The sequence below is a fragment of the Salmo trutta genome, chromosome 20 (genome assembly GCF_901001165.1).
Source record: "Salmo trutta chromosome 20, fSalTru1.1, whole genome shotgun sequence".
NCBI lineage: Eukaryota > Metazoa > Chordata > Actinopteri > Salmoniformes > Salmonidae > Salmo > Salmo trutta.
Window position 1 is genome coordinate 21079765 of NC_042976.1, and position 18795 is coordinate 21098559.

Consider the following 18795-nt stretch of genomic DNA (forward strand, 5'->3'; position numbering starts at 1 on the left):
AGTTGGCTTCATCCTGTGTCATGGGGTCCTGAACAGCGACCAGGCAGCTCTGAGCCTGTGGAAGTTGGCTCTTCAGAGCAGCACCTGCCTCTGTCTCTTCAGAGACGAGGTGTTCCACATCCACAAGGCTGCTGAGGACCTCTTCATCAACATCCGCGGGTGAGGGATCACACACTAACACTGACCTTATGGGCTGTTTTCCTGGACTCAGATTAAGCGTAGTCCTGGACTGAAAGGCATGCTCAATCAAATCAAATCAAATCAAATCAAATCAAATTTATTTATATAGCCCTTCGTACATCAGCTGAAATCTCAAAGTGCTGTACAGAAACCCAGCCTAAAACCCCAAACAGCAAGCAATGCATGTGAAAGAAGCACGGTGGCTGGGAAAAACTCCCTAGGAAAAACTCCTGAGAAAGGCCAAAAACCTAGGAAGAAACCTAGAGAGGAACCAGGCTATGAGGGGTGGCCAGTCCTCTTCTGGCTGTGCCGGGTGGATATTATAACAGAACATGGTCAAGATGTTAAAATGTTCGTAAATGACCAGCATGGTCAAATAATAATAATCATAGTAATTGTCGAGGGTGCAACAAGCACGTCCGGTGAACAGGTCAGGGTTCCGTAGCCGCAGGCAGAACAGTTGAAACTGGAGCAGCAGCATGGCCAGGTGGACTGGGGACAGCAAGGAGTCATCATGCCAGGTAGTCCTAGGGCTCAGGTCCTCCGAGAGAAAGAAAGAAAGAAAGAAAGAAAGAGAGAATTAGAGAGAGCATATTTACATTCACACAGGACACTGGATAAGACAAGAGAATACTCCAGATGTAACAGACTGACCCTAGCCCCCCGACACATAAACTACTGCAGCATAAATACTGGAGGCTGAGACAGGAGGGATCAGAAGACACTGTGGCCCCATCCGATGATACCCCCGGACAGGGCCAAACAGGCAGGATATAACCCCACCCACTTTGCCAAAGCACAGCCCCCACACCACTAGAGGGATATCTACAACCACCAACTTACCGTCCGAAGACAAGGCCGAGTATAGCCCACAAAGATGTCTGCCACGGCACAACCCAAGGGGGGGGCGCCAACCCAGACAGGAAGACCACGTCAGTGGCTCAACCTACTCAAGTGACGCACCCCTCCCATGGACGGCATGGAAGAACACCAGTAAGTCAGTGACTCAGCCCCTGTAAAAGGGTTAGAGGCAGAGAATCCCAGTGGGAAGAGGGGAACCGACAAGGCAGAGACAGCAAGGGCGGTTCGTTGCTCCAGCCTTTCCGTTCACCTTCACACTCCTGGGCCAGACTATACTTAATCATAGGACCTACTGAAGAGATAAGTCTTCAGTAAAGACTTAAAGGTTGAGACTGAGTCTGCGTCTCTCACATGGGTAGGCAGACCATTCCATAAAAATGGAGCTCTATAGGAGAAAGCCCTACCTCCAGCCGTTTGCTTAGAAATTCTAGGGACAATTAGGAGGCCTGCGTCTTGTGACCGTAGCGTACGTGTAGGTATGTACGGCAGGACCAAATCGGAAAGATAGGTAGGAGCAAGCCCATGTAATGCTTTGTAGGTTAGCAGTAAAACCTTGAAATCAGCCCTTGCCTTAACAGGAAGCCAGTGTAGGGAAGCTAGCACTGGAGTAATATGATCAAATTTTTTGGTTCTAGTCAGGATTCTAGCAGCCGTATTTAGCACTAACTGAAGTTTGTTTAGTGCTTTATCCGGGTAGCCGGAAAGTAGAGCATTGCAGTAGTCGAGCCTAGAAGTAACAAAAGCATGGATTAATTTTTCTGCGTCATTTTTGGACAGAAAGTTTCTGATTTTTGCAATGTTACGTAGATGGAAAAAAGCTGTCCTTGAAGCAGTCTTGATATGTTCTTCAAAAGAGAGATCAGGGTCCAGAGTAACGCCGAGGTCCTTCACAGTTTTATTTGAGACGACTGTACAACCATCCAGATTAATTGTCAGATTCAACAGAAGATCTCTTTGTTTCTTGGGACCTAGGACAAGCATCTCTGTTTTGTCCGAGTTTAAAAGTAGAAAATTTGCAGCCATCCACTTCCTTATGTCTGAAACACAGGCTTCTAGCGAGGGCAATTTTGGGGCTTCACCATGTTTCATTGAAATGTACAGCTGTGTGTCGTCCGCATAGCAGTGAAATTTAACATTATGTTTTCGAATGACATCCCCAAGAGGTAAAATATATAGTGAAAACAATAGTGGTCCTAGAACGGAACCTTGAGGAACACCGAAATTTACAATTGATTTGTCAGAGGACGAACCATTCACAGAGACAAACTGATATCTTTCCGACAGATAAGATCTAAACCAGGCCAGAACTTGTCCATGTAGACCAATTTGGGTTTCCAATCTCTCCAAAAGAATGTGGTGATCGATGGTATCAAAAGCGGCACTAAGATCTAGGAGCACGAGGACAGATGCAGAGCCTCGGTCTGACGTCATTAAAAGGTCATTTACCACCTTCACAAGTGCAGTCTCAGTGCTATGATGGGGTCTAAAACCAGACTGAAGCGTTTCGTATACATTGTTTGTCTTCAGGAAGGCAGTGAGTTGCTGCGCAACAACTTTTTCTAAAATTTTTGAGAGGAATGGAAGATTCGATATAGGCCGATAGTTTTTTATAATTTCTGGGTCAAGATTCGGCTTTTTCAAGAGAGGCTTTATTACTGCCATTTTTAGTGAGCTTGGTACACATCCGGTGGATAGAGAGCCGTTTATTATGTTCAACATAATGCTAGTATGTTCAATGAGGGACAGTTTAAGAAATGCCCAGGCATTTATATACCTAGGCAAGTGTGTATGAGTAAATGAACTATTCTTCCTTTTCATTTCACAGCTACAATAAGCGTGTGAATGACATCAAAGAGTGCAAAGAACAAGCTCTGTCACATGCGTAAGTGCCTCTTAAATGTATCTAATTGACTGTTTAGGATACAATTCAACACAGATTTTAAATGGTATTTGCCACACTATCCTCTAATGTGGTTGTTTGTTTTGTTACAGAGGCTTGATGCACAGAGAAAGACGCAAGTTCTTGAGATCTGCCCTGAAGGAGCTGGCCACAGTCCTATCTGACCAGCCAGGATTACTGGGCCCTAAGGTACTGCACCACTGCTCCTTCATCATGGCTCCATTTAGACACTTATGAAATCAGAAGGGGATACAGGCAGGTGGGAGAAACAGTGGATTGAACCCCAGTCTCAGTTAGGGAGATTTGTATATGTGGCTTCTGCCGGGAGTGTTGCCACTCAACCACAGCTCAGCACCTGCTCTCTAGTTGGACTAACTATAGGCATTCTAGTTATTTTAACATAATGCTAGGTGGACTAACACTATAGGCATTCTAGTTGTTTTAACATAATGCTAGTTGGACTAACACTTTAGGCATTCTAGTTATTTTAACATAATGCTAGTTGGACTAACACTATAGGCATTCTAGTTGTTTTAACATAATGCTAGTTGGACTAACACTATAGGCATTCTAGTTGTTTTAACATAATGCTAGTTGGACTAACACTATAGGCATTCTAGTTTTAACATAATGCTAGTTGGACTAACACTATAGGCATTCTAGTTATTTTAACATAATGCTAGTTGGACTAACACTATAGGCATTCTAGTTGTTTTAACATAATGCTAGTTGGACTAACACTATAGGCATTCTAGTTTTAACATAATGCTAGGTGGACTAACACTATAGGCATTCTAGTTATTTTAACACAAATGCTAGTTGGACTAACACTATAGGCATTCTAGTTATTTTAACATAATGCTAGTTGGACTAACACTATAAGCATTCTAGTTGTTTTAACATAATGCTAGTTGGACTAACACTATAGGCATTCTAGTTGTTTTAACATAATGCTAGGTGGACTAACACTATAGGCATTGTAGTTGTTTTAAAATAATGCTAGTTGGACTAACACTATAGGCATTCTAGTTGTTTTAACATAATGCTAGTTGGACTAACACTATAGGCATTCTAGTTGTTTTAACATAATGCTAGTTGGACTAACACTATAGGCATTCTAGTTGTTTTAACATAATGCTAGTTGGACTAACACTATAGGCATTCTAGTTGTTTTAACATAATGCTAGTTGGACTAACACTATAGGCATTCTAGTTGTTTTAACATAATGCTAGTTGGACTAACACTATAGGCATTCTAGTTGTTTTAACATAATGCTAGTTGGACTAACACTATAGGCATTCTAGTTGTTTTAACATAATGCTAGTTGGACTAACACTATAGGCATTCTAGTTGTTTTAACATAATGCTAGTTGGACTAACACTATAGGCATTCTAGTTATTTTAACATAATGCTAGGTGGACTAACACTATAGGCATTCTAGTTGTTTTAACATAATGCTAGGTGGACTAACACTATAGGCATTCTAGTTGTTTTAAAATAATGCTAGTTGGACTAACACTATAGGCATTCTAGTTATTTTAACATAATGCTAGTTGGACTAACACTATAGGCATTCTAGTTGTTTTAACATAATGCTAGTTGGACTAACACTATAGGCATTCTAGTTGTTTTAACATAATGCTAGTTGGACTAACACTATAGGCATTCTAGTTGTTTTAACATAATGCTAGTTGGACTAACACTATAGGCATTCTAGTTGTTTTAACATAATGCTAGTTGGACTAACACTATAGGCATTCTAATTGTTTTAACATAATGCTAGTTGGACTAACACTATAGGCATTCTAGTTATTTTAACATAATGCTAGTTGGACTAACACTATAGGCATTCTAGTTGTTTTAACATAATGCTAGTTGGACTAACACTATAGGCATTCTAGTTGTTTTAACATAATGCTAGTTGGACTAACACTATAGGCATTCTAGTTGTTTTAACATAATGCTAGTTGGACTAACACTATAGGCATTCTAGTTATTTTAACATAATGCTAGTTGGACTAACACTATAGGCATTCTAGTTGTTTTAACATAATGCTAGTTGGACTAACACTATAGGCATTCTAGTTGTTTTAACATAATGCTAGGTGGACTAACACTATAGGCATTCTAGTTATTTTAACATAATGCTAGTTGGACTAACACTATAGGCATTCTAGTTATTTTAACATAATGCTAGTTGGACTAACACTATAAGCATTCTAGTTGTTTTAACATAATGCTAGTTGGACTAACACTATAGGCATTCTAGTTGTTTTAACATAATGCTAGGTGGACTAACACTATAGGCATTCTAGTTGTTTTAAAATAATGCTAGTTGGACTAACACTATAGGCATTCTAGTTGTTTTAACATAATGCTAGTTGGACTAACACTATAGGCATTCTAGTTGTTTTAACATAATGCTAGTTGGACTAACACTATAGGCATTCTAGTTGTTTTAACATAATGCTAGTTGGACTAACACTATAGGCATTCTAGTTGTTTTAACATAATGCTAGTTGGACTAACACTATAGGCATTCTAGTTGTTTTAACATAATGCTAGTTGGACTAACACTATAGGCATTCTAGTTGTTTTAACATAATGCTAGTTGGACTAACACTATAGGCATTCTAGTTGTTTTAACATAATGCTAGTTGGACTAACACTATAGGCATTCTAGTTGTTTTAACATAATGCTAGTTGGACTAACACTATAGGCATTCTAGTTGTTTTAACATAATGCTAGTTGGACTAACACTATAGGCATTCTAGTTGTTTTAACATAATGCTAGTTGGACTAACACTATAGGCATTCTAGTTGTTTTAACATAATGCTAGTTGGACTAACACTATAGGCATTCTAGTTGTTTTAACATAATGCTAGGTGGACTAACACTATAGGCATTCTAGTTATTTTAACATAATGCTAGTTGGACTAACACTATAGGCATTCTAGTTATTTTAACATAATGCTAGTTGGACTAACACTATAAGCATTCTAGTTGTTTTAACATAATGCTAGTTGGACTAACACTATAGGCATTCTAGTTGTTTTAACATAATGCTAGGTGGACTAACACTATAGGCATTCTAGTTGTTTTAAAATAATGCTAGGTGGACTAACACTATAGGCATTCTAGTTGTTTTAACATAATGCTAGTTGGACTAACACTATAGGCATTCTAGTTGTTTTAACATAATGCTAGTTGGACTAACACTATAGGCATTCTAGTTGTTTTAACATAATGCTAGTTGGACTAACACTATAGGCATTCTAGTTGTTTTAACATAATGCTAGTTGGACTAACACTATAGGCATTCTAGTTATTTTAACATAATGCTAGTTGGACTAACACTATAGGCATTCTAGTTGTTTTAACATAATGCTAGTTGGACTAACACTATAGGCATTCTAGTTGTTTTAACATAATGCTAGGTGGACTAACACTATAGGCATTCTAGTTGTTTTAAAAGAATGCTAGTTGGACTAACACTATAGGCATTCTAGTTGTTTTAACATAATGCTAGTTGGACTAACACTATAGGCATTCTAGTTGTTTTAACATAATGCTAGTTGGACTAACACTATAGGCATTCTAGTTATTTTAACATAATGCTAGTTGGACTAACACTATAGGCATTCTAGTTGTTTTAACATAATGCTAGTTGGACTAACACTATAGGCATTCTAGTTATTTTAACATAATGGTAGTTGGACTAACACTATAGGCATTCTAGTTGTTTTAACATAATGCTAGTTGGACTAACACTATAGGCATTCTAGTTGTTTTATCATAATGCTAGTTGGACTACAGTGGAGGCTGCTGAGGGGAGGACGGCTCACAATAATGTCTGGAACTGAGTAAATGGAATGGCATCAAACACGTGGTTTCCATGTGTTAGATGTATTTGATATCATTCCGCTCCAGCCAATACCACGAGCCCGTCCTCCACAATTAAGGTGCCACCACCTCCTGTGTTGGACTAACACTATACACTCGTTGTGTTAACATGATAATGCTAGTTGGACTAACACTATAGGAACTCTAGTTGTGTTAACATGATAATGCTAGTTGGACTAACACTATAGGAACTCTAGTTGTGTTAACATGATAATGCTAGTTGGACTAACACTATAGGAACTCTAGTTGTGTTAACATGATAATGCTAGTTGGACTAACACTATAGGAACTCTAGTTGTGTTAACATGATAATGCTAGTTGGACTAACACTATAGGCACTCTAGTTGTGTTAACATGATAATGCTAGTTGGACTGACACTATATGCACTCTAGTTGTGTTAACATGATAATGCTAGTTGGACTAACACTATGGTATAGGCACTCTAGTTGTGTTAACATGATAATGCTAGTTGGACTGACACTATAGGCACTCTAGTTGTGTTAACATGATAATGCTAGTTGGACTAACACTATACAGTCGTTGTGTTAACATGATAATGCTAGTTGGACTAACACTATAGGCACTCTAGTTGTGTTAACATGATAATGCTAGTTGGACTGACACTATAGGCACTCTAGTTGTGTTAACATGATAATGCTAGTTGGACTAACACTATGGTATAGGCACTTTAGTTGTGTTAACATGATAATGCTAGTTGAAGGAACACTTTAGTATAGGCACTCTAGTTGTGTTAACATGATAATGCTAGTTGGACTAACACTATGGTATAGGCACTCTAGTTGTGTTAACATGATAATGCTAGTTGAACTAACACTATATGTGCTCTAGTTGTGTTAACATGATAATGCTAGTTGGACTAACTTTAAAGGGGTCAGAGGATTAGGAATCAAATCCTGAATGACATGTTTAGATCCAGTAGTCCTTACGCTCTCTAAGTGGGCTGTCATGTCTAATTGTTGGGTGATATTAACTATAAAACCTGACTCCTGTCCTCTGCCTAGGCCCTGTTTGTATTCATGGCTCTGTCTTTCGCTCGGGATGAGATCATTTGGCTGCTACGACATGCAGACAACATCCAGAAGAAGAGCACAGATGACTTTATTGACAAGTAAGACATCCTACTGACTCAACTTGTAACTATGGGGTTTCTCTTCATGAAATGTAGTGGCCCTGTGTTTACTTCCTGGAAAAGTCTGTGTGAAAATGCATCTTCGTGACACGTTTTTCTCTTGATTGACTGCCATCAGGAGGCTCAAAGTGCTATGTCTTAAAGATTTATGAATAAAATGACCCTTTAAGGAAAGCCATGGTGTGTAGGCGTATTGAGCATACTAATGAAGTTTAGGTCTTCTGTTCTCTTCTGCTAAATAAAAATACAACGCAACATGCAACAATTTCAACAATTTTACTAAGTTACAATTCATATAAGGAAATCAGTCAATTGACATAAAATTAGGCCCTAATCTATGGATTTCACATGACTGGGCAGGGGCGCAGCCATGGGTGGGGCCTGGCAGGGCATAGGCTCCCACCCACTGGGGAGCCAGGCCCAGCCAATGAGAATTAGTTTTTCCCCACAAAAGGGCTTTATTACAGACAGAAATACTCCTCAGTTTTATCAGCTGTCCGGCTGGCTGGTCTCAGAAGATCCCTCAGGTGAAGAAGCCGAGTGTGGAGGTCCTGGGCTGGCGTGGTTACACGTGGTCTGCGGTTGTGAGGCCGGTTGGAAGTACTGCCAAATTCTCTAAAACAACATTTGAGAAATTAACATTAAATTCTCTGGCAACTGCTCTGGTGGACATTCGTGCAGTCAACATGCCAATTGCACGCTCCCTCAACTTGAGACATCTGTGGCATTGTGTTCTATGACAAAACTGCACATTTTAGAGTGGCCTTTTACAAGGTGCACCTGTGTAATGATCATGCTGTTTAATCAGCTTCTTTATATTCCACACCTGTCAGGTGGATGGATTATTTTGGCAAAGGAGAAATGCTCACGAACAGGGATGTAAAGACATTTGTGCACAAAATTTGAGAGAAATAAGATTTGTGCTTATGGAAAGTTTATGGGATCTTTTATTTGAGCTAATCAAACATGGAATCAACACTTTACATGTTGGGTTTATATTTTTGTATAGATAATTCTTGCTATTCTATGTCCTCAGGCACATTGCAGAGCTGATCTTCTACATGGAGGAGCTGAGGGCCCATGTGAGGAAGTATGGTCCTGTCATGCAGAGGTACTATGTCCAGTACCTGTCTGGCTTCGATGCCGTGGTGCTCAACGAGCTAGTACAGGTAAGACTGCTCTCTGAAGCTCACATGGGCTCCCGCCAAAATGGCACTGTATTCCCTATACATTCCCTATGCATACGTAATGTATTCAGACCCCTTGACTTTTTACACATTGTGGTACGTTACAGGCTTATTCTAATATGTATGAAATAGTTTTTTTCGTCATCAATCTACACACAATAACACATAATGACAAGGCAAAGAGTTTTTTATTTTAATTTAAATGTCACATTTACATAAGTATTCAGACCCTTTACTCAGTATTTTGTTGAAGCACCTTTGGCAGTGATTACAGCCTCGAGTCTTTTTGGGTATGACGCTACAAGCTTGGCACAGCTGTATTTGGGGAGTTTCTCCCATTCTTCTCTGCAGATCCTCTCAAGTTCTGTCAGGTTGGATGGGGAGCGTCGCTGCACAGCTTTTTGCAGGTCTCTCCAAAGATGCTCGATCAGGTTCAAGTCCGGGCTCTGGCTGGGCCACTCAAGGACATACAGAGACTTGTCCCGAAGCCACTCATGCGCTGTCTTGGCTGTGTGCTTAGAGTCATTGTCCTGTTGGAAGGTGAACTGTCATCCCCAGTCTGAGGTCCTGAGCGCTCTGGAGCGCTCATCAAGGATCTCTCTGTAATTTGCTCCGTTCATCTTTCCCTCGATCCTGACTAGGTTCCCTGTCGCTAAAAAACATCTCCATAGCATGATGCTGCTACCCCCATGCTTCACCGTAAGGATGATGCCAGGTTTGATGCCAGGCATTCAGGCTAGATAATCTTGTTTCTCATGGTCTGAGAGTCCTTTAGGTGCCTTTTGGCAAACTCAAAATGGGCTGTCATGTGCCTTTTACTGAGGAGTGGCTTCCATCTGGCCACTCTACCAATCAGGCCTGATTGGTGGAGTGCTGCATAGATGGTTGTCTTTCTGGAAGGTTCTCCCATCTCCACAGAGGAACTCTGGAGCTCTGTCAGAGTGACCATCGGGTTCTTGGTCACCTCCCTGACCAAGGCCCTTCTCCCCTGATTGCTCAGTTTGGCCGGGCGGCCAGCTCTAGGAAGAGTCTTGGTGGTTCCAAACTTCTTACATTAAAGAATGATGGAGGCCACTGTGTTCTTGGGGACCTTCAATGCTGCAGACATTTTAGTTACCCTTCCTCAGATCTGTGCTTCGACACAATCCTGTCTCGGAGCTCTACAGACAATTCCTTCGACCTCATGGTTTGGTTTTTGCTTTGACATGCAAAGTAGACTGATGTGTGCCTTTCTAAATCATGTCCAATCATTTGAATTTACCACAGGTGGACTCCAAGTTGTAGAAATATCTCAAGTATGGTCAATGGAAACAGGACGCACCTGAGCTCAATTTGAAATCTCATAGCAAAGGGTCTGAATAATTTCAGTTTTTAATTTTTAATACATTTGCAAAAATGTCTATTAACCTGTGTTCACTTTGTCATTGTGGGGTATTGTGTGTAGATTGATGTTTTTTATTTAATCCATTTTAGAATAAGGCTGTAACGTATCAAAATGTGAAGGGTCTGAATTCTTCCCGAATGCACTGTATATATTGCACTACATATGACCATGGTCCATAGAGCCCAGGTCAAAAGTAGTTTACTATGAAGGGATTAGGGTGCCATTTCAGAGGAACTCATTGTCAATGTTCTCCCTTTAGTTTCATAATATCTTAGTATTTATGATCTAGGGTATGACTGATGGTCCGGTGTACTGTACTATGTTATATGCAGGTTTCTATTTTGAAGGAAAACAACAGAGCTGACCACTAGATGGAGACCAAGTCTTTTCTTGATTTAATTTTTTGCTTGGCCATGTCTCGCTCTCTGATATGCAGTGTGAATTCCTACTTTAAATAGTGTCTAACTGAGGCCCTGTCCTCTCCTCATTTCCTCTCCTCTAGAATCTGTCCGTCTGTCCTGAGGATGAGTCCATCATCATGTCCTCCTTCGTCAACACCATGACCTCCCTCGGCGTCAAACAAGGTATTCAACCTAACACGGCCTGCCACTCATATTACAGAAATATCATCAACAATAAACAGTTTCTCATTGAGACTGTTGTTGATAACACAGTTCAATCCATCCTGTTGCTGTACAGTAAATATTCCAGGTTAGGAAATGTCTACTTGATCATGCTTAGTTGTTTTTTATCTTGCCATGTTAGTCTTGAGCACTAAAAGCCATTGTCTGTTGTTTTGGTAATGGCTGAGTGAAGGACAGATGGAGGGAGGGCAGATGGCGAGTAGAGTAGGAGCCCGAGCCGCTCTCCACCTCTCCCCTACTCTGCCCTCCCTCCTTTCTGTGTCATGGTGATCCCATATCTGAGTGAATTGTCTCTGTCGGTGTTACAGTGGAAGACGGGGACGTGTTTGATTTCAGGGGCATGAGGCTGGACTGGTTCAGATTGCAGGTAAGAAGCCATCAGGAAAATGAGACCAGCTTTGCGGCTGGAGCTGGGAGGCAGACGTGGGTTCAAATAGTATTTGAAATACTTTCACAGTACTTTCTCTGCTCTATTGAGCTTGCTTGGTGCAATGGAACAACTATAATAGTCTCAAAAGTGTCAAAACCAGCCCATCTGGCACTCCAGGCAGGCTAGAGCAAAGGCCTAAAGTATTTTGAAAGATTTTGAATATTATTTGAACCCAGGTCTGGCTGAGAGGCCACTGTGCTCTGTGTGTGTGTGTGTGTGTGTGTGTGTGTGTGTGTGTGTGTGTGTGTGTGTGTCGTAATTAGCACTCATAATTAGCCAGTAATGAGAGAGCAGGGTTTAGCATGCTACACTACTCCAGTTACTCTATTCCTGTCTTACTGTTTCCTATCTGTAGGCCAGTGTGGGGGAGGGGAACCAATATATAACTGATATAGGACAGTTTAGTCTTTTAGATCGTAATGAATAAGAGGGAGGACCTGTTCCTAGATCCACACTCCTACTCTAAGACACTTTGTGAATACAGGCCCAGAGCAATGTTCTGTGTACCTGTGTGAGAAGCCCCACTGCACATTCATTTATTTACCAGACTAGTATTAGAGAATATGGCCTGAGATACTGTGAGGAGGACAAATGTCTATACATCATAAAGACATCTGTTTTCTTTTTTTATTCATTTGCATGATGTACATGTTATTTGAAGTGATGAAAAATAAATGTCCATGTTCTCAGGGTAAATAACTTATGAATATTGGAAGATAGATTCTGGGCCCCATTCCCTGACCATTTCTTAAAAATGAATTTGGAATGAATGACAATAAATATTCTTCTTTGAAGCAGTGTTTGTTTAAGAATCGTTGCACGTCTTTTATCCTGTCCAAAATAAATCGCAACTCACCCCAGAAAAGAGAGATGGCATATTATTTTCAAGTGTGGTTGAGTTGAGCTCTCTCACTCTCTCGCTTTCTTTCTCTCTCTCAATCACGCTTGACTTCTCAGTACTCTGCTGAGATCAACACAACCATCCCTGCTGCCAGGGACCCACATCACTCTCCCTGACCCGTTGGTCGGCTCGCCGTTTCGCTGCCTTCCGATTCGCCCAGCCCTCAACTCAGATGGATTTTTCAGGCTGCGTCCCAAATGGCGCCCTATTCGCATTACTTTTGACCAGGGCCTTACGAGTTAGGTCTTTAGGCCCTGGTCAAAAGTAGTGCACTACATAGTGAATTGGGTGCCATTTGTGACGTACCGTACCACTCAACTCCCTCTGAGATGTTTGATCTTAGCTCAGGGCCTCGGCAAGAAATTCTTCAGCTCGGAAAGGTTTCTCAGTTTAGTCAGCAGGCAAGGGGAAAAGAGAAAAGCTTCATGCGTGGAATGGGAACTGTTTTCCCAACACAGCTGAACAACTATTTTCTCAAGTCTCATGGTTTTTCTACTGACTGCGCTACACCCTTCACAGCCAGCCTCTTAACACTATGATAGCAAAAACAGAACTGCTCAGATTACAGAAGCAGGATGTTGGTTTATTCACTGTGTTTTTGCGTTCAGTGTTTGCCAGGGTCAAAGCAAATTCAGAAAGTATTTTAAACATTATGTACAAGAACAGCTGACAAATGTATGAACAGCTATACTGTATACACAGTATATGCCTATATCTACATATTCAGGTGTCACTGTGATCCCTAAAAATAGATGGTTGTAAATAAGAATGTGTCAGCGAATAATCCTAATTTATCAAGATGGTCCTGAAAGCTTCATGTTTGGATCAGAACTTTTACCTGTCTGTTCCACAAGCATCAAGAACACTGCTTCTAAAGGTTCTACTACATGTGCTCTCTTCTCCTCTGAGCTGCATGTCAACCACAACCCACAAGCCATGTGAGCGGTTACAGCACTATGGCAGACACAGACCTTGTCATAAGCCATATCAATGTTCTTTCTAGCTATCAAGTACTTTTCTTTATTTTCTTTAAATCTCTCATAGTTTTATTTTGGAAACTCTTGTTGTTTGTCTGATCCGTTAAGTGAACATGTTGGATGAGAAACACAAGCTGCCATTACCACAGTAACGTCATGTTAGTGATTGTAATCTAAACTGAGTCTTGCATCGTGTCATGATCCAACTCCAACTAGCAGATGTTGGTTGAGCCACAGTTGGACTGGATTGAGGGAAGAGAAACCCTAACCCTCTCTCTTTCTCTCTTTCTCTGTTTTTCTCTTGTCATGTCTCTTTTCTCCACAGTGCTGTTTTCTAATTTGGTTCTGACAATGGCACCATGAACATCATGCAACAGCACTTTAACGTTTCGAAATAGGCCTTGAATTTCAATCATCTTTAAGCTTTCCCCTCGCCTAATTGTTCTATATATTGTCCTTGCTCAGATGTTTGACCCATGGTTGTGTGAGTTTAGCACCTGCTAAATGTCTTTGTGGCTGTGGTACCAGGTTGGCATCGAATGCTCTTTAAGTTGGCAGGCATTTAGAGATGTTGAAACACAGTGGAACATGTTCCATTCAACACTTTCGCTGCATTTTCTCACACTTGTGTAGCTCACGATCACTTCTTTCCAAAAAGTATGTGCTTTTATTTTTGGACTCTCAGATTGATTCTCTAAGGCCTAGTTGTACCCTGGTAACGCAGATGTTTCACTGCTCTTGTTGTGTTGCCCAAATTACACCCTATTCCCTACATATTGCGCCATAGGGCTCTGGTCAAAAGTAGTGCACTATGTGAGTAGGGTGCCATTTGGGACGCAGTTTCAGAACTGTAGCCATTTTCCTTCTAACGATCTCCACGATCAAAGAAAGCATTGTCTTGAACTCTGCAAAGACACCAGAGAGAATCTGTTTTGCCTACAGTCTTGGTTTGATACCATATGCTTTGGGAGGAAATTGTGTTATTTGGCTATTGTCAGTATCAGTGGTATCAAGTTAACACGGACGTCTTCCCAGAAATCTTTCCTTAGATGTTAATGATATGGTAACTCATCCAACCACACTTTTCCTTCCAGACTCCCACTGACTTCCAAATTCAAATCGAATCAGCTTTTTCTTTAATTCCTAGGAAAGAGGGAGTTTTTGGGAAAGTGGCAAAGGAACGCTACTAATAGGAAAATTATTCTTTAAAAGACTTTAAACTGCATGATACCAAAAATCTGTTGATTTGATATATTTGACAAATAAAATAGATATAAAGCCGCTTCAGCAGTAGACAACATTACATACAGTACCTGTCAAAAGTTTAGACACACCTACTCATTAAAGGGGTTTTTCTTTATTTTTACTATTTTCTACATTGTAGAATAATAGTGAAGACATCAAAACTATGAAATAACACATTTGGAATCATTTAGTAACCAAAAAAGTGTTAAACAAATAGAAATGTTTCAAAGTAGCCACCCTTTGCCTAAATGACAGCTTTGCACACTCTTGGCATTCTCTCAACCGTCTTCATGAGGTAGTCACCTGGAATGCATTTCAATTAACAGGTGTCTTGTTAATTTGTGGAATTTCTTTCCTTCTTAATGCGTTTAGGCCAATCAGTTGTGTTGTGACAAGGTAGGGGTGGTATACAGAAGATAGCCCTATTTGGTAAAATACCAAGTCCATATTATGGCAAAAACAGCTCATATAAGCAAAGAGAAACAGAATACAGAGCATTTCAAGAACTTTGAAAGTTTCTTCAAGTACAGTCGCAAAAACTATCAAGCGCTATGATGAAACTGTCTCTCATGAGGACTGTCACGGGAAAGGAAGACCCAGAGTTACCTCTGCTGCAGAGGATAAGTTCATTAGAGTTACCAGCCTCAGATTGCAACCCAGATAAATGCTTCAGAGAGTTCAAGTAACAGACACATTTAAACATCAACTGTTCAGAGGAGACTGCGTGAATCAGGCCTTCATGGTCGAATTGCTGCAAAGAAACCACTACTAAAGGACACCAATAATAAGAAGAGACTTGCTTGGGCCAAGAAACACAAGCTGGTGGAAATCTGTCCTTTGGTCTGATGAGTCCAAATTTGAGATTTTTGGTTACAACCGCCATGTCCTTGTGAGAAGCAGAGTAGATGAATGGATGATCTCCGCATGTGTGGTTCCCACCGTGAAGCATGGAGGGGGAGGTGTGATGGTGTGGGGGTGCTTTGCTGGTGACACTGATTTATTTAGAATTCAAGGCGCACTTAACAAGCATGGCTACCACAGCATTCTGCAGTGATACGCCATCCCATCTGGTTTGCGCTTAGTGGGATTATCATTTGTTTTTCAACAGGACAATGACCCATAACAAAGCTCCAGGCTGTGTGAAGGCTATTTGACCAAGATGGAGAGTGGTGGAGTGCTGCATCAGATGCCCTGGTCTCCATAATCACCCCACCTCAACCCAATTTAGATGGTTTACCCGACCTCAACCCAATTGAGATGATTTGGGATGAGTTGGACTGCAGAGTGAAGGAAAAGCAGCCAAAAAGTGCTCAGCATATGTGGGAACTCCTTCAAGACTGTTGGAAATGCATTCCTCATGAAGATGGTTGAGAGAAAGCCAAGAGTGTGCAAAGCTGTCATGAAAAGGGTGGCTACTTTGAAGAATCTCAAATCTAAAATATATTTTGATTTTGTTTAACACTTTTGGTTACTACATGATTCCATATGTTATTTCATAGTTTTAATGTCTTCACTATTTAGAAAATGTAGAAAATAGTAAAAATAAGAAAAACCCTTGAATGACTAGGTACTGTACATGAGTACAAACTTGTGAACTGTTAAGTTGTGCTTTCCTCTGGTCAGACATACCAATAATGCCTTGTTTATCTCTTGGTTAGGCCTATACTAGTGTTTCCAAGGCTTCTCTGGGCATCGCAGACCACCGTGAGCTAGGCAAGATGATGAATACCATTATATTCCACACCAAGATGGTGGATTCCCTGGTGGAGATGCTGGTGGAGACGTCTGACCTCTCCATATTCTGGTAAGTAAACCTTGTCTGCGCCAGAACAGCCCAAAAGAGCATATCTCCTGTTTCCGTAGCGTGAGGCAGCTTGATGTAGAAGTACACCCCCTGGACAAGACGCTAGTTTGCAGCAGGGCCTATTCTGGAAGGGGTCTACATTGACATTTACCTCCATGTTCAGTTACACAGCCGTTTAAAACAGTAAAAGGTATTCGGTTATGTGGACTCCATTTCCTGGTAGCCGTCTACATTTGGGATTCGGATTCCTATTTAGAAAAACTTACATGTCCCATTTTGTTATTTTACCAGGAAAAGCCCATTGAGACCCAGAGTCTCTTTTTCAATGGAGGCAGCAACAATCAATACATTACGAAATTAAAACATACAGCATTACAATACAATTCACCAGCATGATCCAGCCTAATCATCAAAAATCATCAAAAATGTGAATTAATTCAGTGGCACTAACATATCTAGATGCAGCATGGATTGTAGACTATTCCATGCCTCTGGTGCACAAGAAGAGAAGGCAGTCTTGCCTAATACTATGAATGTCCTGGGGACTTTAAGTAGCAACCACCTAGCAGACTGGGTATGGTAACTGCTGGTGGTGAAGGAGACCAGACTACAGAGGTAAAGAGGGAGTTTACCCAAAAGGGCTTTGTAGACAAACACATACAAATGTATCTTTCTGCACATATAAAGTGAGGTCCAACCCACCATTTTGGTACAAGTGGCAATGGTACAAGTACAAGTGGCAATGAGTCCAGTTTCTGTAAGACGGAGGAGGCTGCATGCATATACAACAAGTCACGTTAATAAATTAAAGAGAGAAAAGTGGCCTGAACAAGCTTCTTTCTATCCATAAGCAGGAAGCAAGGCTTATTATTAAAATAAAAACCCAATTTCAGTTTCTTCACAAGATTAGCCATATTAACTTTAAAGGACAACGTGTCATCCAAATATATACCTAGGTATTTGTAGGTTGGCACTTTTTTTCAATGAATAAGCCACCAGGTGTGACCATGCTAACCTTCTTTGGCTAAGTGCGAGCTCTGGTAAAGTTCATGAATTTCGTTTTTTGCACATTCACGACCAGTTTGAGACCATAAAGGGAGGCCTGCAGTGACTGAAAGCAGTCTGGAGCTCTTCAACAGCCTGAACCAGAGAAGGAGCACATGAATATATGACCATGATCAGCATATAGATACAACTTTGCTGGTTGCATCCCAGTTTCCAAATCATAAATAAGAATTGAGAACAATACAGGAGCAAAAATGGCACCTTGGGGCACACCTCTATTAATCTGAAGAAAGCTAGCCTTGTGATTGTCAGTATTTACACATTGTGTTCTGTCAGAAAGATAGTTCCTAAACCAATTTACTGCTCCTTCACTGAGACCAATGTTACTGAGTCTAGCTAGCAACAATTCATGGTCAACTAAATCAAATGCCTTTGATAAATCAACAAACAGAGCAGCACAATGTTTTTTTATCAGGTGCATTTGTCAGTTGCCACTGCCATAGCTGCAGTTGTGGTGCTGTGCCCCGATCTAAAGCCAGACTGAACCCCGCTCAGTAAGTTCTTTTCAATTAAGACGTTTTTAACTGAGTTCACTAGGGATTCAGACTAGACTTTGGCCAGGATAGGGAGTTAGGACAATAGTTATTAGCAACTGAGGGATCTCCACCCTTTAGCAGTGGGAGGACATAAGCTGATTTCCAAATGCTGGGTATGGAATTGGTCAAGATACTCAAGTTGAAAATGTGAGCCACAGGTTCAGTGATAATACCAGCTGCAATCTTAAAGAGGTAGGGATCCAGGTTGTCTGGACCTGCAGACTTTTTGTGTCTATTGCCTGTAGTGCTTTATAGACCTCGGCATAAGAAACAGGCTCAAAGTTAATGGTTCACATGAGGGCCTATATCATACTTTACTGTAACAGAACTTACATTAGAGACCTGGGCCCCACCATTATCAAAAACCATTATCAAAAACTGAACCAGTAGATATGAAGTGCTTGTTAAAAAACCCAAACAATATTGTCTTTATCTTCTTTAGAATCCATCATTAAATGGTCAGGAAGGCCAGAGGATACATTAGAACCTGACACTGATGTGATTAGCTTCCAAAACTTGGTAGGTTTGTTAAGGTTCTCTGTGACTGTATTTAGATAGAAATCTGATTTGGACTTCCTGATCAATCCTGTACATTTGTTTCTTAGCGCTCTGAAGGAGGCCCA

At 40.7% G+C, this 18795-nt stretch overlaps 1 protein-coding gene across 8 annotated transcripts in view; it reads left to right on the top strand.

Moving 5' to 3' along the window:
- Positions 1-18795, top strand: part of LOC115155666 (nck-associated protein 1) — a 78626-nt gene that overhangs the window by 19650 nt on the left and 40181 nt on the right. For 5 of the 8 annotated variants that reach the window (XM_029702522.1, XM_029702524.1, XM_029702526.1 and 2 more), the window contains 8 exons: positions 3-159; positions 2867-2923; positions 3034-3130; positions 7872-7978; positions 9036-9168; positions 11073-11153; positions 11513-11581; positions 16426-16571. In XM_029702522.1, the coding sequence (XP_029558382.1) occupies positions 3-159; positions 2867-2923; positions 3034-3130; positions 7872-7978; positions 9036-9168; positions 11073-11153; positions 11513-11581; positions 16426-16571 (847 nt within the window). Of the gene's footprint in view, positions 1-2; positions 160-2866; positions 2924-3033; positions 3131-7871; positions 7979-9035; positions 9169-11072; positions 11155-11512; positions 11582-16425; positions 16572-18795 lie in introns of all 8 variants that reach the window. The other 3 variants (XM_029702525.1, XM_029702528.1, XM_029702529.1) reach the window with 1 other exon arrangement.